A 24,502-nucleotide genomic window follows, 5' to 3' on the forward strand; every position below is an offset into this window, starting at 1 on the left:
ACACATATTCACTCACGAACACACACACACACCCCCCTAGACACCTGAGTCTGGCAATGTTACTAACTAGATAGTCTGAAAAACCCTCAGACATCTAAAAATACTAAGTTATAAATATCCTTTTAGATATATAGTTTATTTAGTACGTCAGAAAAAAAAGGAAAAGCCAAAGGTGAGGAGGTGAAATTGAGATCCCTCGCACAAATCCATGAAGGGCTACACTCTGAGTCAAAGAGTGAGCTAGGAAAAACTACAGTGGCAAAATAAACCAAATTTGTCAAGTCTCACCTAGAGTGAAAAAAAAAAATATTTCTTACTAAAATTCAAAATCATTATCTGTATAATATGGTCCAGAAAAATCCCAAGCTGACCGATTAAAATACTTCTGGTTTGGTGGCACTGGGGACAGATGACCCAAGCAAATGCAAATCCTCTATTGAGGACTGTACCCTAAACCCAGACCCCTCAGGATTCCTAAAGATTAAAATCAGTGATGCATTATGAGGTCACAATAAAAATTACCAAAGACTTCAGAAGACAATGGAACAATGAGTAAGTTAGCAGAAACAATAAAGAGCACCATTAGCTCCATAAGACTTCAGATAATGGAACTATTAGCTACAAAAAAAAACAAAAAACAAAAAAAAACAGCATGCTTTACACAAAGAGATCTAAAAACACTGAGGAAGGAACTAGAGAATTCCAGAAGCAACCAAACTGGTTTGAAAAAGAAACAAACAGAGCTTTAAAACTGAAACACAACAGGCTGGCTAAAGAATAAATAGATTAAATATACCTAGAGAAAAGAATAAAGAGAGGGAAAATATGAAATAGTGTTTACCACTTGTGGAAGACAGAATGAGACAGTGTGACATTCATCTAACTGGAATTCCAGAAAGGCAGACTGGAGAGAATGGGAGAGAAGCAACACTCACAGATACAACTGGCCAAGAATTTTCAAAACTTCAGGAAAGATCTAAGTTGTTAGATTTAGGAATCACAATATATCCCAAGTAGGACTGAGATAAAGAAGTCCATACCTGCAGAACATGAAAATCAAAGAGAAATCTTAAGAACCACCAAAGAGAACTATAAAGAAATGACAGGGGTGCCTGGGTGGCGCAGTCGGTTAAGCGTCCGACTTCAGCCAGGTCACGATCTCGCGGTCCGTGAGTTCGAGCCCCGCGTCAGGCTCTGGGCTGATGGCTCAGAGCCTGGAGCCTGTTTCCGATTCTGTGTCTCCCTCTCTCTCTGCCCCTCGCCCGTTCATGCTCTGTCTCTCTCTGTCCCAAAAATAAATAAACGTTGAAAAAAAAAATTAAAAAAAAAAAGAAAAAGAAATGACAAAAGCTCAGAGTAGACTTTTTCAACAGGAACAAAAGCCACAACACAATGGAATGGCATCTTTAAAGTGCTAATATAAATAGCTCAATGAGACAGTCAGTCCTGGGTCGCCTGGCTGGCTCAGTGGGTTGAGCATCCAACTCTTGATTTTGGCTGTGGTCATGATCTCATGGGTTGCTTAGGATTCTCTCTCTCTCCCTCTCTCTCTGCCCCTCCCCTGCTTATGTTTTCTCTGTTTCTCTCTCAAAAAAAAAAAAAAAAAAAGAAGATAGTCTTAAATTGACATCTAGGCATGAGAATGAAATAAAAACAAAATCCAAAAATTTCTTAAGAAGTTGCTAAGGCATATACTTCTGGAAAAAGGAAAGTTATTTCTGAAAGGAAGGTATAAGATGAATAAGGAATGGTAAGCAAAGAAACAGGTAAGCATATGAGTAAATCTAAAAAATGACTGTATGAAATAATAATTATAATGCTAATTTGGGAGATAAAAATAAAATAAAATAAAAATAAAACACAAGATGAAAGGAGGAATTGGATCAAAGTGTATATGGTCCCTGGATTGTTCAGGAAGCAATGAAGATACTATATATTTTAAGATTTTAAGTTATATGGGCAATCCTAATTTTTTTTTTTTTAATTTTTTTTTTCAACGTTTATTTATTTTTGGGACAGAGAGAGACAGAGCATGAACGGGGGAGGGGCAAAGAGAGAGGGAGACACAGAATCGGAAGCAGGCTCCAGGCTCTGGGCCATCATCAGCCCAGAGCCCGACGCGGGGCTCGAACTCACGGACCGTGAGATCGTGACCTGGCTGAAGTCGGACGCTTAACCGACTGCGCCACCCAGGCGCCCCCTAATTTTTTTTTTAATGTTTATTTATTTGTGAGCGACAGAGAGACAGACAGAGTGTGAGAGGGGCAGAAAGAGAGGGAGACACAGAATCTGAAGCAGGCTCCAGGCTCTGAGTTGTCAGCACAGAGCCCAACGTGGGGCTCGAACTCACAGACTGTGAGATCATGACTCGAGCTGAAGTCAGACACTTAACCGACTGAGCCACCCAGGCGCCCCTGGGCAATCCTAATTTTTAACAGCAGTCACTGAAAGCACAATCATACAAGAACCTTCCAACCTGAATTACAACTCAAATAGAATTTTTTAAAACCCTCAGTCAGTTGTTTAAAAAAAAGGCATGAAGATGTACATGTGTATGTTCAGGGGTGGGGTGGGGATACGGGAAGGACAGAAGAAAAAGGCATAAAGTAATATGGCAGAAACAATTCCAAGTATCAGTAATCACAACATATATAAATAAACTAAGCTGGTCAAAAAAAAAATAGTGACTCTCAATCATAAATCTACCTACATGCTATGTATAAGGCATCTAAGACAGGATGGTAAGTTGAGAAGTAAAAGGATGATTGAGTTAGTGGTGGCTCACTGCACAACGTGATAAAAATAAATAAAAACCAGTGAATTATACACTCAAAAATGGTAGAAATGGTGAATTTTAGCTCAAGAAATTTTTAAACAAATGGATGACATCTAGCAAACATTAACCAAAAGAAAACTGGTGTAGCTGTATTAACATCAGACAAAATCAACTTAAATGGCAACTTAATGGGCGCCCAGATGGCTCAATAGGTGGAACATAGGACTCTTGACCTCAGAACGGTGAGTTCGAGACCCAACCCATGTTGGGTGTAGAGATTACTTAAAAATTAAAAAAAAAAAAGAAAAGAAAAGAAAAGAAACTTAAAGGCATTACTAAAGAAGGTCACCACAGAATTCGCCAAAGGTTCAATTTACCTTTGGATGCATTAATTCTAAATTTACATGTATCTAATACTATTTCCTCAGAATACATTTATTCTGACAAATCTATCATAATAGAGGATGTTAACATACTTCTCTCAATAACTGAAACACCAAGCAAATAAAATATCAAAAAGATATAAAGATGTGAGCCAAATACTAAATAAGCTTGACCTACTGACACACACAATATCCTGCAACAATTAGAGAACTTATATCCTAGAAAGTAAAGGCCAAGAAAGTTTTGAAATATACTCCAGATACTTAAAAGGGTGAGGTACAAAAAAACCCAGATGAATTGTGGAATTGATTTTGTTTTATGCAGTTTAGAAAAATGCAACCTAATGGGAACACAAGCAGTAAGATTTATTGGAATCTAGATATTCTACCACCTTTCCCCTCCTTCCCCAATTCCTCCTTTTTAAGGAGATGTCCATTTAAAGTGAGGCTGGGTAGATACATGAGAAAGAGGATAAAGAGATTTGCAAGATAGTATTGACATTTATTATCTCTTTTCCTTTCAAGTATTAGAATTTAGGCCACAGCAAGAACCGATAAGAAAACTGGCCTAGTTTAAAAGACAGAGAGACATTCGTGCACCTGCACCTTCGGGGCCATTAAGAAAGAATCACAATTTAAAGCACCAATTAGTAGACACCTATTCTAAGGGGGAAATTAAGACTGAAGATCCACATATGAAGATATTTACTGCAAGAATATTTTTAACAACAAAACACTGGCAATAATCCATATATCCAATAGGAGGAGAAAGATGGAAAAAATGAGTTTATAAAGACTAGAAATACATATAGTAAGATGTTTATGGTCAGGCGGATTAGTCATGTTTTCTAAGTTTTCTATTGCTTTCATAAGCAAAAATATGGCTGTTTTGTTTAATAATAAAAATAATAGCTCCCACCCATTAATGGCCTATGTGTGGATCAGACATTTTACATGCAGCTCATTAATCTCCACTGCTAGAAGGCAGCTATCATTTGCCTCATTTTATATAAAGTAACTTGGTCCTCAGGCTTCTGTTTTCACTAGTTCCCAGCTTCCCAGTATGAACTATGAATTCTTTCATTAAACAACCAGCTCTCTACTAGATGGCGCAGGTTCCTGTGTCTAGGTTTAGGAAGCTATATATATATATATATGTGTATGTATGTATATATGTATGTATATATATATATATTTTAAGTTTATATATGTATATATGTATGTGTGTATATATATATATATATATATATATATATATATATATATATATAGTTTAAGTTTATTCATTTGAGAGAGACAGAGACAGCGCAAGTGCCAGAGGGACAGCAAGGGAGGGAGACAGGGAATCCCAAGCAGGCTCCTCCACTGCTAGCATGGAGCCCAACAGAGGGCTCGAACTCACGTAAGGTGAGATCATGACCTGAGCCGAAATCAAGAGTAGGACGTTTAACCAGCCGAGTCACTCACGTACTACTAGGAAGCTACTTAGAAGTGCACAGAGTCACATTCAAAGATACGGAATGAAAAGAGCTTAAACAGGGTCCACTAACGGACTCTTGTTTTTTTGTGACAGATTCTTAGACAAAACTGAATTTTCTTTTCTTCCCACACTAATTTCACAGAACAGAACAGAAAGAAGCACCACTTTCTATAGCACTTGCTTTTTCACAGGATTCATACACTGACTCGTTTGATCCCAACACCACCAAACTGGGCAGGAGAGGAATATTATCTTCATTTTAGAGATAAAGAAGAGGTAGCTGAGAAATTAAAAATGTCTTAAGATCAGGGTGCCTGGGTGGCTCAGTCGGTTGAGCATCTGACTTCGGCTCAGAGCCTGGAGCCTGCTGTGGATTCTGTGTCTCCCTCTCTTTTGGCCCCTCCCCTACTCATGCTCTATCTCTCTCTGCGTCCAAAGTAAACATTAAAAAAAAAAAATTTTTTTTTAAATGTCTTAAGATCATCTCGCTAGTATGTCGTGGGTAAAACCCGAACCCATATCTCTATAGCCTGTGCACTTTCCATTTACTCTTACTAACTGGGAAGACTGAATATAACCCTACCATTGCTGGGAAATACTTTCTTCTACAAAGGGGCAGCTTTTCTATAGTTTTACTTTTCCTTTTAAACTACTTTTGAGACAGGTTGTTCCAAATATTCTCTTTGTCTCCTGAAGGGTAAAATCCTAGAGTCAAGTTTCCTAGACATCTTTTTAAATGTTAATAACCATTATGGAAACATTCATCAAAATGTACTAGCTCTCCCTCAGAGGAGGGATTTCAGATAACTTAGTTTTCTCCTTTAAACTTCTGTTGAAAATGAAATGCTTCATTTTCTCCACCTCATCCAGATTGAACGCGCCCCCCCCCCCGCCCATGTGTTGTACATAGTAGGTGTTCAGTAGCAGGTCCTGACTAAACCACTGTTTCCTAAACTTCTGCTACATCTGTGTACTCTCTATGTGATTATTTACTCAATAGCTTTCTCTAAACCAATTCACTTTTTAAAACTTAGCCTTGGGGGCGCCTGGGTGGCGCAGCCGGTTAAGCGTCCGACTTCAGCCAGGTCACGATCTCGCGGTCCGTGAGTTCGAGCCCCGCGTCAGGCTCTGGGCTGATGGCTCAGAGCCTGGAGCCTGTTTCCGATTCTGTGTCTCCCTCTCTCTCTGCCCCTCCCCCATTCATGCTCTGTCTCTCTCTGTCCCAAAATAAATAAACGTTGAAAAAAAAAAAAATTTAAAACTTAGCCTTGTCCTAAATGACAATATTTATGAAATCACTATATGCTAGTTTTATCATTGTCCTAATATACATTAATAAAGATATAGCTATTCAAATTTAAAATACTAATATACTCCCTAAAATAGTATGGCACATACACTGGAAAGCACTGCAGTTAATGAGTGTTGAGTCAATCTTTGTTTTTTTCTTTACTGAGTTTTTTATTTTAATTCCAGTATAGTTAACACAGAGTGTTATATTAGTTGCAGGTGCACAATACGGTGATTCAACAATTCTATACACTACTCAGTGCTCATCATGATGAGTGTGCTCTTAATTCCCTTAACCTATTTCTCCCATCCCCACGCCACCTCCCCTCTGGGAACCATCAGTTTGTTCTCTATACTTAAGAGTCTGTTTGTCGGTCTTTTTTCCCCTTTGCTTGTTTGTTTTGTTTGTTAAATTCCACATATGAGTGAAATCATAAGGTATTTGTCTTTCTGTGTTGAATCAATCTTTGACTTCCTTCACTCCCCACAAGCACTATCACCAGGTACTTTAAATCCATCTTTTGTTGTGACTCTTGAACTTATTCTGACCTCTCACTCTATGCAGACTCTCTTTATTTCATGCTTACCTTGATGCACTAGGCCCCAGAAGTCTCTCTGCCTCCAATCTGTTCTATCCTATATGCTGCCACCAAATTGTAATCTTCCTAAAGCAAGCTTTGGCTTCTACCCAAATCAACCTTCCTGGCCATTGGAGACAACCACTCAACATCTTCAGGAAGAATTTTACAAACTGGTCCCAGTGTACCTTTCCATCCCCATCTATAAGAATACATTTAATCATTAGTCTTAGAAGAGCCAGTGTGTAGTTTTTATGTCTGTATCATTTTATTCATTTCATAACTTTGACCTGAAAAGCCCCATTCCCAAGTCAAAATTCTGCTTAGTTCAAATATCTTCTCGGTTAAGAAAACGGTCTACTAGGGGGCGCCTGGGTGGCTCAGTTGGTTGAGCGTCTGACTTTGGCTCAGGTCATGATCTCATGGTTCCTGAGTTCAAGCCTCATGTCAGGCTCTGTGCTGACAGCTCAAAGCCTGAGCCGGCTTCAGATTCTGTGTCTCCCTCTCTCTCTGCCCATCCCCACTAATGTTCTGTCTTTCTTTCTCAAAAATAAATAAACGTTAAAAAATTTTTTAAAAAAGAAGAAAACTATCTATTAGAATCCTCATTAACCTCTTAATTTCTAAAAGCCACACTATTCCAGCCATTCATGATGTTTACCACACTCTGCTTTAATTTATGGGCTATTTGTGTACAGGGCTAGTCTCTTCCATTAAAGGTTCTTCAGGACTATGTCTAAAGTATTTTAATCATGTAACTTATACACAGATACTAAAATATTTGTAGTTATCAATGAAATAAAGCAAAAAAGCCAGCAAAATAACTCAGAGACTCCACTCAACACATTTCAAAAGACTATCTAATCTTTTTTAAGATTTACTGAAAGAATCTGTTCTCCTAGAAAAAGGAGAAATACTAGAAAGAGGAGAAAGAAAGAATACTGTTCTCCTAGATACTAAAGATCAGTAATTTCATCACACTGTTTGAAATCAGTGGGCCACTATCTAACATCATGGTTTGGCTATAATGTTACCCCTGTTCCTCATCCCTGGATGTGGGTACCTCTTAAGCAGAGTGACCTGCTGACCTTGCATGATTCCCTTGTGCTGTCCCCGAGTTACCCTTTCTGGACTTCAGTGTTCCCACTGATGACATAACCTTAAGATCTCTTCTTAGCTTAAAATCCTGACTCTTGGTCAAACCAAAGTGACTTTTATTCCAACATCCTAACCGGAAGGATAACCCTACTTCAAAAATAAGCTAAATTACAGGAGTTAACCCTCTCCCAATGCTATTTAATCCCTTCACAGAATCTTGCCCCGTGTACATATTTATAACAGGCAAGGCCACTTTATTAGACTATCTTTTTAGGATCAAAATGTATGTTCAAATGATAATATTTCCTAGTAGTTAGAATGTATAATATGGAGTACAAAGTATCTCACCTATATCATTTCATTTAATCCTCAGAGCCCTAAAGGCAGGCAGCTTCAGCCCAGTGTTTCTGCTAGTTCTGCTAGGAACTAGTTTCGCAACTAGTTTCCTAGTTCTTGCCCCCCAAGCCCTGCCCCCAAGGGCTATCTGGCAACGTCTGGAGAGATTTTCAGTTGTAACAGGTGTTGGTGGTAGGGAAGGTTGATACTGGCATGTAGTGGGGAAAGGCCAGGGATGCTGCTAAATATCCTATGATGCACAAGATACCCTCCCACAATAAAAATCACCTGGCCCAAAATGTCAACAGTGCCAAGGTGAGAAACCCCGCAGCAGCATCTTTTAATTAAGAAATCAATGATTCAGGGGTGCCTGGGTGGCTCAGTCGGTTAAGCATCTGACTCTTGACCTCAGCTCAGGTTAAGAATTCACAGTTCATGAGTTCAAACCCCACACCAGGCTCTGTACTGATGGCTCAGAGCCTGCTTGGGATTCTGTTTCTCCTTCTCTCTGCCCCTCACCATCTTGTGCACATGACACACGTGCATGCTCACTCTCTCAAAATATATCAACTTAAAAAAAAAAAGAAATTAATGATCTAGGGTCGCCTGCATGGCTCAGTTGGTTAAGGGTCCAACTCTTGATTTTGGTTCAGGTCATGATCTCATGGTTTGTGAGTTTGAACCCCATGTCAGAGCCTGCTGGAGATTCTCTCCCTCTCTCTCTGCCCCTCCTCCCAACTCTTTCTCTCAAAATAAATAAATAAACTTAATAATAAAAAAAAAAGAGAGACATCAATGATCAATGATTTAGAGAACTTAACATATTGCCTAGAGTTATACAGAACCAAAATCATCTCTGAATGACACCAAGGCCAATAGCATATTCCAATACATATAGAAATACTGCTGGCTGTTCCTGATTAAAACTGTGCTGTTTCTTATCATTGTCCCTTCTTCCCCCAGTTAGTCTTGGTACTTTAGATCGAGAGTCATATGCTCTACTGACTGAGCCAGTCAGGAGCCCCCCGAAAAAGCTTTCTGAGACTCAAGTCAGATTTAAGACATGTCTTCTCCTGTGCTCCCCCTGCATTCAGTATACATAACTTCACTGTTATATTTCTTCACTGTTATATTTCTCCCCTTCAGATCACAAGCTTCTCGAGATCTTCCCTCTTTATTTTTGCATTTCTAGTGCCAGGCAAAGTATCTCAGCACAGAATACAGGTTTCATAAATATTTGTCAAACAAACAAAAGAAAGCCAACCACATTATATAGTGTACCCAAGGACACACAGCTACTAAATGACAGAACCAGGATTCAAATCCAAGTCTCTCCATTGCCAAGCCTATCATTTCTGCATCTCAATGAGGTAAAAATCAAATGTTTATCTCCTCTTTGGCCTACCTGTGGGAAGTCTTTGATCATAAACATATCAAGAATATGTATGAAGTCCTGTTTTAAAGACAGCTTATAATCATAAGAATTTTCCTGTCTTACACTTCCGATTTCCATGTGTACATTCTATAAAAGCTTGAGAGGTAGTTAGCATGTAATAATAGTGATAGTCTCTCCCAAATACCAGAATTATAAAGGTGCCACGGTGTTCTTATTTGGTAGTCTCCTTTAATTCACCACTCACTGCACAGAAACTGATATTATTCTGAGCTGTCATAGTAACTGTTTATAAAAACTGAGCCCAGGGCCTCTTAGGAAAAGAAAAACTCACTTTAACGTTAGCTTTTATTTCTTCACTGTCCCCTTCTCCATCTTTGCGGGCTTCCATGCCAGACTCCTCCAGGATGGCTTTGTTTAGTACAGAATACTCTTCTAGTAGAGTGTCAAACAAAACTATGCGCTTGTTCTTGAAGAAGCCATAAAAATAAGCATTGCTGTGGGAAGAGCGTTTAGATCCTAAGGAAAAGACAGTTCAAAGCATGGAAAAGAATTAAAAAGTCTGGGGTCCTCTGGTGAGACTCCTAGAAATTGCATTACTGCAAAGGACATTAACATTTTCAAACTGTTTAATACCTGAAGAAAAATGTATCAACATAAATCACCACCAGCAGTGGAGACTGTCTGTTTTCCTGCCATATTGCCAACAAATATTTGTGCTCAGCGCAGCTTTACAGCAATAAGGAAAGTCTAAATATCCAACAGTAGTGGAATGACTGAATTACGGTAAAGCTGCGAAATGGAATTTAAACAGCCAGAAAAAAGCAATACTTTTGGAAGAATCTTAACAAGATGGAAAAAAAGTTCACCAATGTACTGTGAAGGATACAAAACTTCATGTATATAAGGTTCCATTATTGTCATGAAAAAAAAATACATGTAAATAGAAAAGCATAAACACAAGCCTATGAAGACATATACCAATATATTGAAGTGTTTACCATTGGCTGCTAGAACTATAGACTTTTGTTCCATCCTTTATACTTTTCAAGGCTTTTTAAAATAAGTATACTTACTTCTAGAATCAGAAGAAAATTAAAGCTATTTTTAAAAAGACTGGAAAAAAAAAGAACATACTTAACAGTATGTGGCTAACAGGAGCTGAACTATGGTTGATTTTTTTATTTGATTCTTTATATTTTTCTTTATTTTCTAAATGTTCTACACTGTATAGAGACATTAGTGGTTAAAAGCAGACTTTGGGTTCAAATCTTGGCTCTGCCATGTACTAGTTGTGTAAATGTAAGAAACTTCCTTAATCTCTTTAAGCTTCATTTACCTGTTCATGGTAAAGGCTAATCTCTAGCTCATTGAACTGGATTAAAGATTACATGAGAAATTCTAAGTAAATCAATTGTATACCACCTGATCCATAAACTACTACTATTACTTATATACATTTCTTAAAAAGAAGAAATGATAAAACATTTGTTTCTCCTGAGAATTTGAGATGTCTCACAGAAAATGTGTATTTTGTATCTATTCACACTTCTAGTGTAAAATATGCTTAACAATATATATATATATATATGTTTATTTATTTGTATTTTTATTTTTTTGAATGTTTATTTTTGAGAGAGACAGAGACAGAGTGTGAGTGGGGCAGGGGCAGAGAGAAAGGGAGACAGAGTCTGGAGCAGGCTCCAGGCTCTGAGCAAGCTGTCAGCACAGAGCCTGACACAGGCTCAAACTCACAAACGGTGAGATCATGACCTGAGCAGGAGTTGGATGCTTAACCAACTGAGTCACCCAGGCGCCCCAACAATATATTTAGAATACAGTATATTTACATATATAGAAGTATATATGTTTAGAATACAGTAAGACTTTGATAAATATTAACCTATTTATGTGTTTATTTTTTCATCTTTTGGTTTTGTTGCCTAGAAATTAACAGTCAAACACATGGTCCAATTTTGTCAGTAGTTCAGGACCTCAGCATCTGGAAAGTTATGTGTAATTCAGAGGTCTTACACTTCTATCTCATTTATGTCTCCTTTGATTCTAATTTTTAAATTAAAAATACTTCTTAGAAGCTGCCTTATTTATGGAAGTAAGCAAATTGTACGCTTATGAATAAAATAAAATTAATATCTTAAAGTGTAGCTCAAGGAATACCTATACCAAAATCACCTAGGGGAGCTTGTTAAAAGTAGATACTAAAACACCTGGGAATGGAGCCCAAGAATCTGTCTTTTAGCAAAACTTCCAGAATATTCTTATAGTCACTAAAGTTTAAGAGTCCCTGCTCTAGACCATAAGCTTTTTGTATCACTGTAGTGGCATGTAGTATATTCAATAATGCTTGTTTACTGAATGGGTTAATGATACCACTTGAGATATGAAGTAATATACTTGAGAATTCTGAAAAACCAATGTAAGGCACTGCCATTTGTGTCTTCATGTCTTATGATGTCTTACCTTCACCTACCAGCAGCATTTTTTGTTTATTTATGTAATCTCCACACCCCATGGGAGCTCAAATTCACAGCCCTGAGATCAATGGTTACTTACTCTTCCAACTCAGCCGGCCAGGCACCCCCTCAGCAGCATTTGACACAGCTGACCACTCCTTCCCTGAAAGACTTTCTTCTCCTGTCTTAAAAGAAACACCACTTTCTCCTGGCTTTATTGCTACCTCAATGGTCTCTCCTCCTCAGCCTCCATTGCTGGCTCTTCCTCTCCTACTGACTTCAACCTGAGCCCCTTTCTCTTCTCTAAGTGCCCTCTTCATGGCATTAAACACCATCTATGTGCCAGATACTTCCCTATCAATATTCTGGCCCTGACCTCTCCCTAGAACTCCAGACTCATATATCCAGCTGCCTATCTGACATCTGTATATCTCCACAAGGAGGTCTTTAATGTAGATTTGTTATTTATATTCATGTGTGTGTGTGTGTGTGTGTGTGTGTGTGTGTGTGTGTGTGTTTTCCTGCTCCATGTTGAATTCTCCTTTCAGAGTTTAGGAAATTTCTCACCATGTAAGTCTTGTGGGAGACTGCTTCTCATTTGAGAAATCTAAAAGGCCAGATATTCGCATTCCCAGCACTTCTGGCAGTTAGCCCGTGCCCTGGTTCAATCAGATGCACCTACTAGGGACTCTCAAGATTTAGCTAATTATGCAAAGAACCAGGGCAGTGAGGAATTAATGCTATGGATACAAGTGGCAGGGACGATATAAGGGAGCAAACTACTGAATTCAACAGCAGGAGGCAAGAGCAGGGTCCACACCAGACTGGTTCTACAATGTGATTCTAACCTCCTCATCTCCCTGGGAACAGTCCATTTTCCAAGCTTGTAAACTTAACTTTCCCGGTGACTTTGTGAGTTATCAAACATTGATTCAATAAGGAATTTTCCTGCTTCAGTTAGCCACAGTTGGTTCTACTGCTCACTCAGAGCTAATCACTGCTTGAGGAACTCTAATACAGTGTTCAATAGGTACCTCAAAATGTAGAACTTAATCCAGTAGAACTTAATCCCCCACAAACCTGCTCTTTGCTCAGTTTTCCCATCTCAGTAAACTATCATTTTTCAGCTGCTCAGGCCAAAAATCTAGGTCATTACCCTAAGTGTCTCCCTTTCCCCAATTCCTTCACAGGTAATCTCTGAATAAATTCCATCAACTCTACCTCTGAAACAATCTCCAATGCATCCACTTCACTCTAGAAATTACTGTCCTAGTCTAAGCTGCCCTACCTCCTCGCTGACCCCTATCACAGTCTCCTAACTGCTCGTCCTGCTGCTACTCTTGCCCTCCCACTACAACCTTTTCTCCACACAGCAACCCACAATATTTAAAAAGTACAAACCAGACCATGTCACTAAAACCTCTAATGGATTTTCCCCCCCTTGAACTTAACATAAAACCCAAGGTCCTACCGTGATTTACAAAGACCTGTGTGGACTGACTCCTGTGTATATCTCACACTGTTCATGTCACAACACCCTTCTGCTGTGCTGAGTCACACTGGACTTTCTTCTGTTTCTTGAAGACACAAAGCTCTAGAAGGTCTTCCTACTAATCTCAGCATGGATGGCTCCTTCCTTCAGGTGTCAGCTAACACTCATCTGCTCAGAGAGGTCCTGCCTGATGACCCAATCTAAAGTATCTACTCAGTCATCCTGCATCACATCACACTAGATTCTCTGCCCGGCACCTGCTATCTGGTACTTTCTGAGAACAGAATGTTGTGGACTTTTCACTACAATATCCCTGTCAATTTACAAATCCATAATGTGTATTGTTATTAGTAGTAAAAACACTTAGTCATTCAAAGTATTTCCGAGGACTGTGATCATTATTAAGAACAAAAACATACATTACAGATCAGTAAACTTCCATTTAGCAAAGGTAAGTCGCCAAAGTCACACAGGTAATTTGTGATAAAAACAGGATTCAGGGGGATGGGCTAAATGGGGAAGAGGCATTAAGGAATCTACTCCTGAAATCATTGTTGCACTATATGCTAACTGACCTGGATGTAAATTAAAAAATAAACTATAAAAAACAAAACAAAACAGGATTCAAACCCAAGCCTATTGATGTCACAACCTGACCTCTCATATGCTACCCTCCACCTACTCAAATCTTTTTTTTTTTTTTTTTAAACACGCTCTGGCCAGTTATATTAAAAAAAAAAAAAGTTGCATGATTTACTTTTCACTGGTCTGTTCTGGAATGGTTTGATTACATCAGAATCACCTGGATCAATGATAGCCAGTGTGCATACTCCACAGTATTTTCCATGTTCTATGCCCAATTCAATACTATTGCCACCGTAGGGACAGACACCAGTTTTGGCCAGGATGGCATAATACCCTAGTTCAGATTCCCTCAAGGCTAGGCAGTTGTTGGTCAGGATGACCATTTTCAGAGTCTGCCTGTATCCCAGCACATACTTTCCACTTTTCATATTGATTTGCAGCCCAGAGTTAATCAACTCCAGTGGCTTTTTCATCTTTGCGGCCACCGTCTTCCTGCCTTAGGTGTGGGCTGGCCCCACAAGATGGCCAGGGAGTGAGAAAAAAAAAAAAAAAAAAAAGGCCAAATCCTTATTTTCCATAAAGTCCCAGCTCATGTTGTAATTCTCCATAAAGCCGTCCTTATTTCATCTAAAACCATATGGCACTGACAGTATATATTTACACATCAATTACCTCTATTCTGATACCATTAGCTGTCATTTCATATTCTCTGATTATAACTTAAGTGATAAGCAACTCAGGCCTCCCCCTTCAGTAAAAACCCCTCAGAGACCATGCTTCTGCACTGATTACTGCACTTCCAGTTTACTATTCACCAAAAGAGTAGTGATCCCAGAGGCTAAAGAAGTAGTGTGAATTGTCATTCTTCTACCATTTCCCCCATGGAAATGTCCCAATTGTGCAGTCAGCCAGGCTGTATAACCTCAGAAGCCACTACAAGTCTGAGATGTCTATGCTCTTCTAGTTGCTGTTAATTCATTCTTTCCCATCGCAGTCATCTCTTCTCCCTGGCCCTGCAGTTACTTCTCAGGTTCTAGTCCTTCATTCAGTACAGCTGTTTCTCACTGATTTTTTTTTTCTTTTTTTATTTAAAGGAGTGATGGGCAAAGTATGGTTTGCAGGACAAATTTAATTTCCCACCTGGTTTTATAAATAAAATTTTATTAGAACATAGCCATGCTCATTTGCTTATGCATTATCTGTGACTGCTTCTGTACTAATTAATGGCAGGGTTCAAGAGCTGCAACAGAGACCATGTGGCCCACAAAGCCTCAAATATTTATTGACTAGCCCTTTACAGAAAACGTTTGCCAAACTATGGTTTAGAGAAGCAAAAGCGAAACCGAGAGGCGTGAAGGGATTCGTCCAAGATCCCACTGGCAGAGGCAGAACCAGTGCCTCACACATTTACATGGCTTTTAATTATAGATTCTGAAAGTCATGGTATCATACAACAGTTTTACTCTACGTCTTTTTGGGCTTGAGACTTTAGTAGTCTTATGTAAGCTAATACATAGCTTAACTCTCAAAAGCAATCATCAAAAAAGCAGAGAACAACTAATCTGAAGTATCCAATGGTACTACAGTTTCTGGTGTATGTACAAGTGAAATCGGACTCCTCCAGAACACTGGAAGTTTTGTTGGATGAGACAAAGCCAGCATCACTGGTTTTATTTTATAAGCCCCCAACTAGAGCTAAGTGGAACTGGACTATGCGAAAGTCCAACTCCATTCCCTGAGGGAGCCAGGAAGGTAACAGAAGTATCTAAACCAGTGTCATATACATGATACAACTAGCAGTGAAAAAGGCCTTGGCCAAAACTTAAAACCAACACGGTAAAGCCAACCCAACACAGCTGCAGGTAAGAGCAGGCTTGGTATCAGGCTACCAGTTTCTATCCCTGGACTCTGCCACCAAGTCCTAGAAATCTTCAGAAGCCAAATTGTAAAATCTAACAAATCAAAACACTTGAGTAAAACCTCCTTACCCCCGGATAGCCTTACCTTCAACAACATACACCTTAGTCAAAGGAAAGTCAATACTCTTTGCCATTACTTCAATTTCTTGTTTAAGCTTTCCCTCAGGCAGAGGTGTGAACTTGTCAAATAAAGGGGCAATATAATCAGCATAGATTGTGACAAGCACCTGAAAAATAAATGTCAGAACAACCTATGAGTATGTTTTTTTTTTTAGAAATCTGATTTTCCATCATTTTTTTTAAATGTTTATTTATTTCTGAGAGAGAGACAGAGAGAAAGAGAATGCACAGAGGAGGATGGAGAGAGAGACAAAGAGAGAAGGGGAGACAGAGAATCCTAAGCAGGCTCCGAGCTGTCAGCAGAGCCCCACCGGGGTAAGCCACCTAGGCGGCCCTTTGAATACGTTCTTAAAGAAACACTGCCATTTATACAGATTCAATCATATTAAAACAACTACATGATCTAGCCTTGAGAACATGGATCTTTTCATTTGTTCTGGCATTCCCAACCCCAAATACTACCAGATAATAAGTGCTCAGTATCTGTTAAATTAAATCAAAGTGACTAGTCTCTATGTGGTAATAATTGAAAAGTCAAATGGTCCATTCAAAAACTATCTTGGGACTTTCTGCTACTTCATAAGCCCATCATAACTTGGAATTCTGCCTTTCAGAGTAATCACGAGAGACCTGCATTCTTTGCTAAAAATTAATTACTAGAGCTTGATTGTGTGCTATTATTTGGGTGGTCTACTAAAATTAATTACCTGTAGTGTACAAAATTAATTACCCACAGTGTACACTGAGGTTGAAATGGCACTTCCTTAAGCATTTCTGGAACATTCCGTCTGCTCTTTCCTCTCACTTCATTGGCCATACACAGATATGTGCAAATACAACTAGCACCTGTTCTTGGAGCTTGATCCCACCAGTGGAAAGTGAAGCAGTGAGCACCATGGCAATTCAGACTAAAATACACCTCATCATCACAGGAGTTGAAGAGCTGATAGATGCTATTTTCTGGGAGCTGTGAACAGACTGTTTTCATTGTGTTGTAGTGTGTGCGTTGTGAAGTGGTTTTAGAATATGGTAGAGAGAAGAAGCAAAGATGTGAGGAAGGGAAGATGCGGGGTGAGAGGGAAGGGAGGGGGAAGGAAGAGAGGGGAGGGAAGAAAAGGGAGAAGAGAAGTGAGGAGCAAGGGGGAAGGGAACAGAGAAGAAGGGATAAAAAAGCACGAATGGAGGAGGGAAAAAGCAGGGGAAAGAGGGCAGAAAAAAATCAGGCAGGTTTAGGGTTTCTTTTTCTTATCCCTCTTAAATCTAGTCTCCCTTCAAAACATCCATGATGTTTAGGCACTGGAGCTCAGTAAAGAGTGACTGAATGATCAAACCTAGTCATCCATTCTGGTGACAATTCACAAATGCACAGCCTAAAACTGCCTGACAACTATTAACGGTAACTAATAACCAGCTTCTAGGATCCAAGTCAGCATAAGGAGAAAAAAATCTACGGTCAGGGTCAGTTCTCCTATTTCTATACCCAAAAGCAGAAACCAAGGGGGAAATTTAGATGACCACTTATTTATATTTCATTTGCTTCTCAAGAACTGTTTACATGCTAATGAAGATTAAATCATAGTTATCTTGCCAAGAAAATTTTGTAAAAGAAAATGAAACAAAGATTTTACTCACCAGAGAAACAACTAATGTGAACAGCCAGGCATATATAAAAAAATAGTCTCCCCCAATTTTAATAATATAAAGTAGAAGTGAAGACACAGGCAATAAAATGCACTGAGTCACGATAAATTTCTTGACTGCATCTTTCATGAAGAAGCCCAAAGTCTGAAAAAAGAAAAGATCATCACAAGAAAATGAGAAACTGCTTTTAAAGTAAATAATAAGTGAATATAAAGGATACATAATTTTATTTTTAATTTTTTTTAATGTTTATTTATTTTTGAGAAAGAGAGAGTGAGACAGAGCACAAGTCGGGGAGGGGCAGGGAGAGGGAGACACAGAACCTGAAGCAGGCTCCAGGCTCTGAGCTGTCAGTACAGAGCCCAACACGGTTGGGCTCGAACTCACGAGCCATGAGATCATGACCTGAGCCGAAGTCGGATGCTTAACCAACTAAGCCACCCAGGCGTCCCTATTAAAGAAATTTTAACAGTTAAAAGGCAGTGAGTCTATATTATATGACACTAGGTAGTCTAAGACGACAAGTAAATGTCTGGCATTTTACAGTTCAAAATCAACCCATTTAAATGTTAGCAAAAGGATACTAGACTTTAGTACTAGAAGAGTTTATGGCAAGACTTTAACCTATGATCTGCAGTTCCTTTTCCTTCACTGAATTCATGCTCTAAAATAGCAAATTATGCTTCAATTATTACCAGCAGAGGGGAAAAAAAGCACAAAGAAGTCTTTATATTTACAGGAGAATATTTGAGGGGCGCCTGGGTGGCTCAGTCAGTTGGTCGTCCGATTTCGGCTCAGGTCATGTGTCTCCTTTCTCTCTCCTTTCCCTTTCTCTCCCTTTCTCTCCTCCCCTCCCCTGCTCTCACTCTCTCTCTCCCTCTCTCTCAAAAATAAATAAACATTAAAAATAATTTTTAATAAAAAAATAAATAAAAGAGAATATTTGCATTCTCTAGTTTACCTGTTGATTGAAACCATGTTTTTCTTCTATCACAAAAGTATTATAAAGACTCCATGGCAAACCAGTCAATGCACTGAAAAGTGTAGCCAACAGGAGAAACACCAAGGACTGAGTGATCTAAACACAAGAAGAAAACAGCGGCGGTTTTTATAGTGTAATATTAATTCCTTCTTCAAATGAATGATTAGTGAACAAATCAATAGGTAGTTGCTGAGTACTTACAGGATTTCAAGCAATGTGCTTGATTCTATGGGGTTACAAAGTCTGAAACAACATCTGTATCTCAGAGTTTACTTGCCAGAGGAGGCAATAAAACAGTGTTTATTACATAGGCACTATGTGAAAGTCACCTGAAGCCATATAGACAAAATGGTTAAAAGAACCAAAAAATGAGAGACAGCTACATATGCTGGTAAATTCAAGCAAGGCTTGCAAGGCTTACAAGGCTGAGGAGACTCAGGATGCCACTCTGAAGAGGTAAACTAAAGGGACAGGAGACAAGGAAAGGAAGAATTCCTTGCAATTTACAAAAGCACGGAGAGAGAAAAGAGCACCCTGTAAGTGGAAGAGGACAAGATGGCAAGCCTGGTTGGGACAAGGCAGAGAAACTTATACTAGATCATGTCTTTAAGGAGTTTGGCTGAGGGGCGCCTGGGTGGCTCAGTCGGTTGAGCGTCCGACTTCGGCTCAGGTCATGATCTCACAGTTTGTGAGTTTGAGTCCGCGTCGGGCTCTGTGTTGACAGCTCAGAGCCTGGAGCCTGCTTCGGATTCTGTGTCTCCCTCTCTCTGCCCCTTCCCCGCTCATGCTGTCTCTCTCTGTCATCTCAAAGATGAATAAATGTTAAAAAAAAAAAAAATTAAAGAGTTTGGCTGATTTAGAAAAAGGTATACAGAAAAGGGACATAGGATGAGCTGAATTAAAACCCAAGGTACCCATACATGTAGAAGAGAGCCATCATTTCAAATAAACAATCAGGAAAGAGGGAAGAGAGTTGGCAATTTCCAACAAGAAGTCAGGAGGCAGTGTCCTAGCATCCACCACAGGTCAGGGAGTCTCAGGCTTAGGGCTTTGCCCAGGGAATGGAACTTCTGTAAGAATGGGTAGTCGACTCAAGGAGCTCCAAGGAGACTCTCAAAGATACATTCCCTGTCCTTGTTTGAAGTATCTGCTAACTGCGTATGGTACAGAGCATCTGTTGAGTGGGTTCAACGAAATTCTTGTTTCCCCTTTCACTGGAAGGAAGGGGTTGTCCCTGAGAAATAGCTTGCCTAACTGGAGCGCACATTCCCCAGTTCTCTTACATCTGAGACTAAATGACTGGTTCACCAGCAAGATGTGAATGCAAAGGATACTACAGAGCCAAGGGAATTAAGAAGAGGATGTACTTTCTCCACCCCCTCATTCCACCTGCCTGTTGGACGCAGAGAACTCTGGGGCACTCAGGAGACGGCACAGCCATAAGATGAAAAGAGACTGGGTCCCTGGCTCCCCATGTGGAAGAATGTCACCTGTTGGCCAAAAATACTCACGCGAGGCTATTCTGTGATTGAGAAATAAAGTATTGTGATAAGCTATTGAAATTCTGGAGTGTGCTACAAAAACTAGCATTATCCTAACATAGCATGTGTGGACAAGGATTGTACAAACGGAGAAGCAAGCCTAAGACAGAGCCAAAAAATTAACTTCCATGTATGGCTAGCCAAGCAAAAAGTAAGATTCTAAAATATATATGCTAATGAATCACATACCTCATATTCTGGTCCAAAGCCAGCATAGCCACAGAACCGTCCAGAAAGTCTCCAGAGATAAGGAATTCCTCCAAAAAGAAGAATAAGCTATAAAACAAGACATACTTTGGTTAAATTTGAAGACTAGAAATTATCAGATGAGAACATTTCATAAAGAAAAAGGGACAGGGGGCGCCTGGGTAGCTCAGTTGGTTGATCATCCTGCTTCGGCTCAGGTCATGATCTTGTGGTCCGTGACTTCAAGCCCTGCACTGGGTTCTCTGTTGTCAGCCTATCAGTGCAGAACCCGCTTCAGATCCTCTGTCCCCCTCTCTTTCTGCCCCTCCCCCACTCGTACTCTCTCAAAATATAAATAAAACATAAAAAAGAAAAGAAAAAAGGACAAAATAATTCTCTCTGAAGAAAAAAGAGACCTATCTTATTTAGGCTAAAATATGCATTTACGTGGATACAAACCAATTGAGATACTAAGTTTAGCCTGGTAAAGTATTTACGCCTGTACATTTTATATGGATAAATTAGGGTGGTATGTGAATTATGTCTCTATAAAGTGAAGCTGTAAAATAAATAAATGAATGAATGAATGAATGAATGAATAAATAAATAAATAAATAAATTTGCCAAAAGACCACAACAAAAGTTTTATGGATCAGGGACTAAACTTAGAAAAGGTAAGCAATTTATCCAGAATCTCACGGCTAATGAGTCACATAAATGGGATCTGACCAAGGCTATGTGGCTCCCTAAGTGGCTTTCGCCTAAAAGGAAACAGCCCCCATCCGTCAGGACAAAGTATTAGTATCAGTGTAAGTGGAGAGTCAGGTCCACTTACCAAACTGAGGGACGGAATGGGATAGCTGTGCTTTCCCCAGGTAAGGAAAAGGTGAATCTTGAGGTAGGAGTCAGGGTTTCATAGGAGGAGGCCCCCTTCTCAGCACCACCCTTTGTCTTGGGCAGATACAGTGAACAAAGATATTCACCAAATCACCATGACATTCGAATGACCAAGCTGCTCTTAAAATCTGAAAAGAATGCATGCTTACAAAACACAACCTGCCACAACAGATACTAAGTTTATGGAACTAAAGAGGAATCGGTTTAGTTTTACTTTCCCTGGAGTCTCAGGAACACAACGATCAATCACACTCCTTGGTTAGAAGCACAATATTCTCATTGGTTCACACACGGTTCATTGTGGTTTTGACAGGTTTTGGCACTATCGTATATTTCATGGGAAGCCTTCCAATCTACTTTCCATTTTTATATATGTATCCATAAATAATATAGTGATTTATATATGCTTTTTGAGACTATATATAAATAACATCACATTGTACTTAGTCTACAACTTGCTTTTTACACTCTACATATTTTTAGATCCATCCACAATGATTGGTAAATGTATTTGGTATTATGATCAGCTTGTTCTCTGCAGTGTTTACGCCAAATTACACCCTCATCGGCAGTACTAGAGGGCTCCTGTTCCCTACAATCTCACCCACACTTGGTGCCATCCATCTTTTAGATGTTTCCCTGTATGCTGGGTTGGTTTAATACCATGGACCTCAAATATAGTTTCTGTACAGCAGCAGCAGCAGCGGCATCACCTGGGAATGTGTTAGAAATGCAAATACTCAGGCTCCACCCCAGAACCACTGAATCAGGAACTGGAAGTGGAGCCTGGCAGTCTCCAGGCACAGTCACCAAAGTATGAAAATCTTGGGTTTAATAAATTGCTGTCTTAAAGGCTCCCTTAACTCTTCGTCCAGCTATCTCACCTAACCCGATCTTGGATGTAAACCCCGTCTTCCCAAAAGATATGCTTTGGCACCACTGTCTGGTATATGCACCGCCTATTGAACTAATCGACTTGAGACGGCACTTCTTTCATCCTGTTCTTAATCCTAATAAATAATGCAAAATTAAGGATTTATAAGCCTTCTGGTGAAACGTTAAAACACCTATTATTAAAAGTCCAGCTTTTAAGTACGTATCAAGGGTAGTTTTTGGTTTTTTTTTTTTTTAATTTTCTTTTTCAACGTTTATTTATTTTTGGGACAGAGAGAGACAGAGCATGAACGGGGGAGGGGCAGAGAGAGAGGGAGACACAGAATCGGAAACAGGCTCCAGGCTCTGAGCCATCAGCCCAGAGCCCGACGCGGGGCTCGAACTCACAGACCGCGAGATCGCGACCTGGCTGAAGTCGGACGCTTAACCAACTGCGCCACCCAGGCGCCCCAAGGGTAGTTTTAATATGAACTTCAAATGCATCTCGGAATGCTTTTAGAAACTGCTGTCGCAAACCTTGTTTAGTATACTTTGGGAAATGAAATATAAAACACAGTGAACAGTAAAGTTTCCCTCTTGATAATCTCACTGAGCAGGCTGCAGGGATGTCTTATAACAAGAACCAATGAGCCCAACAAAAACAACTCCAGCACTTTTTTTTTATAATATTTTTTAACGTTTATTTATTTTTGAAACAGAGAGAGACAGAGCATGAACGGGGGAGGGTCAGAGAGAGAGGGAGACACAGAATCTGAAACAGGCTCCAGGCTCTGAGCTATCAGCACAGAGCCTGACGCGGGGCTTGAACTCACGGACCGTGAGATCGTGACCTGGCTGAAGTTGGACGCTTAACCGACTGTGCCACCCAGGCGCCCCTAATGTTTATTTTTGAGAGAGAGACAGACAGGGTTGAGCAGGGGAGGGGCGGAGAGAGAGGGAGACACAGAATCTCAAGCAGGCTCCAGGCTCTGAGCTATCAGCACAGAGCCTGACGCGGGGCTTGAACTCACGGACCGTGAGATCATGACCTGAGCCGAAGTCGGACGCTTAACCGACCGAGCCACCCAGGCGCCCCACAACTCCATCACTCTTAAACATAAGATCCCACTAGACTCTTGCAAAGCAGGCAAGACATATAGTCATTACCACATTATAGATGAGACACCTAAAATCAGAGGTTAAAGTTACTTGCCCAAAGAAACCCAGTGACGAAGTGACTGCTATGTATTGAGCAGTGTACTAATGGCTTCATCGACATTATCTCACTCATTCAGTCCTTGCTACAAACCATGTGAGATATGGTATAATATGTATCGGCTTCTCATCACAAAGAGGGGAAAAAACGAGGCTCAAGAAGGCCAAGGTGCTCACTCAGAAACCCACAGAAATTGGAAAAGCAACAATTTCAATGTTGCTACACTGCCCTCCTCGACTGTCCAGCCCTTCCACTTCCTGATCAGGCTCTTCACTGACATTTGTGAGACACCAGGAAAGTCTGTCTCAGAAAGGCTGGACACCTTCTCTCTGGGTGCTCTGTCACATTTGTGTGAACGGTGGCACCTGTAATTGGTCACACAAGGCCTCTGCTTATGTTCCTTCGGATAGAAAAAAAGAGGCAACAAAAAGTTTAAATCAATCTTTGCGCTTGTTCTTTGTGACCAAAATATAAAAACTTATTAATTTTAATCAACACAAAATAGGAATTAATGAACCTGTCTTCAAACAGAACAGGATTTCGGGGCGCCTGGGTGGCGCAGTCGGTTAAGCGTCCAACTTCAGCCAGGTCACGATCTCGCGGTCCGTGAGTTCGAGCCCCGCGTCAGGCTCTGGGCTGATGGCTCGGAGCCTGGAGCCTGTTTCCGATTCTGTGTCTGCCTCTCTCTCTGCCCCTCCCCCGTTCATGCTCTGTCTCTCTCTGTCCCAAAAATAAATAAACGTTGAAAAAAAAAAAAATTAAAAAAAAAAAAAAAACAGAACAGGATTTCAAAGTAACACAAAATGCTTCCCATCGAACGGTAAATAGAGCTATTAATTCCTCAAGGATAAATTCAGCACATTTATGATGTGGTCCCTAGAGTTTTAAGAATGGTTTCTTCAATGCAATTTTAAAGACTCAGAAGAGCAGAGTTTGAAACCCACTTCTCCCACTTATTATCGTCACTTGGCCGTTAAATGGACAAGCCATTTAATTTCTCTGAGCCTCCACCTTCTCATCCATAAAAAGGGAGTAACAATGCCTACCCTTTCTACCTCAAAGCACTGTTGTAACATCAAACAGGCACATTACAAAGCTCTCTTTCTATATGTGTTTTCCCTGTCTCTGTCATCTCCTGGAACAAACTAGACCACCCCCATGCTCACCAACTGTAACAACCAAGCTACTGCCCATCTTTCCTGGAACTGTTTACTAGTGACAACGAAAGAGACTGAAAATGTT

At 39.9% G+C, this 24,502-nt stretch overlaps 1 protein-coding gene and 1 pseudogene across 1 annotated transcript in view; both read right to left on the reverse strand.

Moving 5' to 3' along the window:
• The window catches only part of ZMPSTE24 (zinc metallopeptidase STE24), a 41,893-nt gene that overhangs the window by 11,317 nt on the left and 6,074 nt on the right, over window positions 1-24,502 (reverse strand). Inside the window, exons 3-7 of the mRNA XM_047084334.1 lie at window positions 20,278-20,364; window positions 18,527-18,643; window positions 17,557-17,709; window positions 15,890-16,031; window positions 9,669-9,853 (exon numbers count right to left, since the gene is read on the reverse strand). Coding sequence (XP_046940290.1) covers window positions 9,669-9,853; window positions 15,890-16,031; window positions 17,557-17,709; window positions 18,527-18,643; window positions 20,278-20,364 — 684 coding nt within the window. The remainder of the gene's footprint in view (window positions 1-9,668; window positions 9,854-15,889; window positions 16,032-17,556; window positions 17,710-18,526; window positions 18,644-20,277; window positions 20,365-24,502) is intronic.
• On the reverse strand, window positions 14,054-15,881 carry LOC124515447 (60S ribosomal protein L30-like; annotated as a pseudogene).

This window comes from Lynx rufus, unplaced genomic scaffold (assembly GCF_022079265.1).
Source record: "Lynx rufus isolate CCGP_SWC_20201006 ecotype Redwood Valley unplaced genomic scaffold, mLynRuf1.p SCAF_2, whole genome shotgun sequence".
NCBI lineage: Eukaryota > Metazoa > Chordata > Mammalia > Carnivora > Felidae > Lynx > Lynx rufus.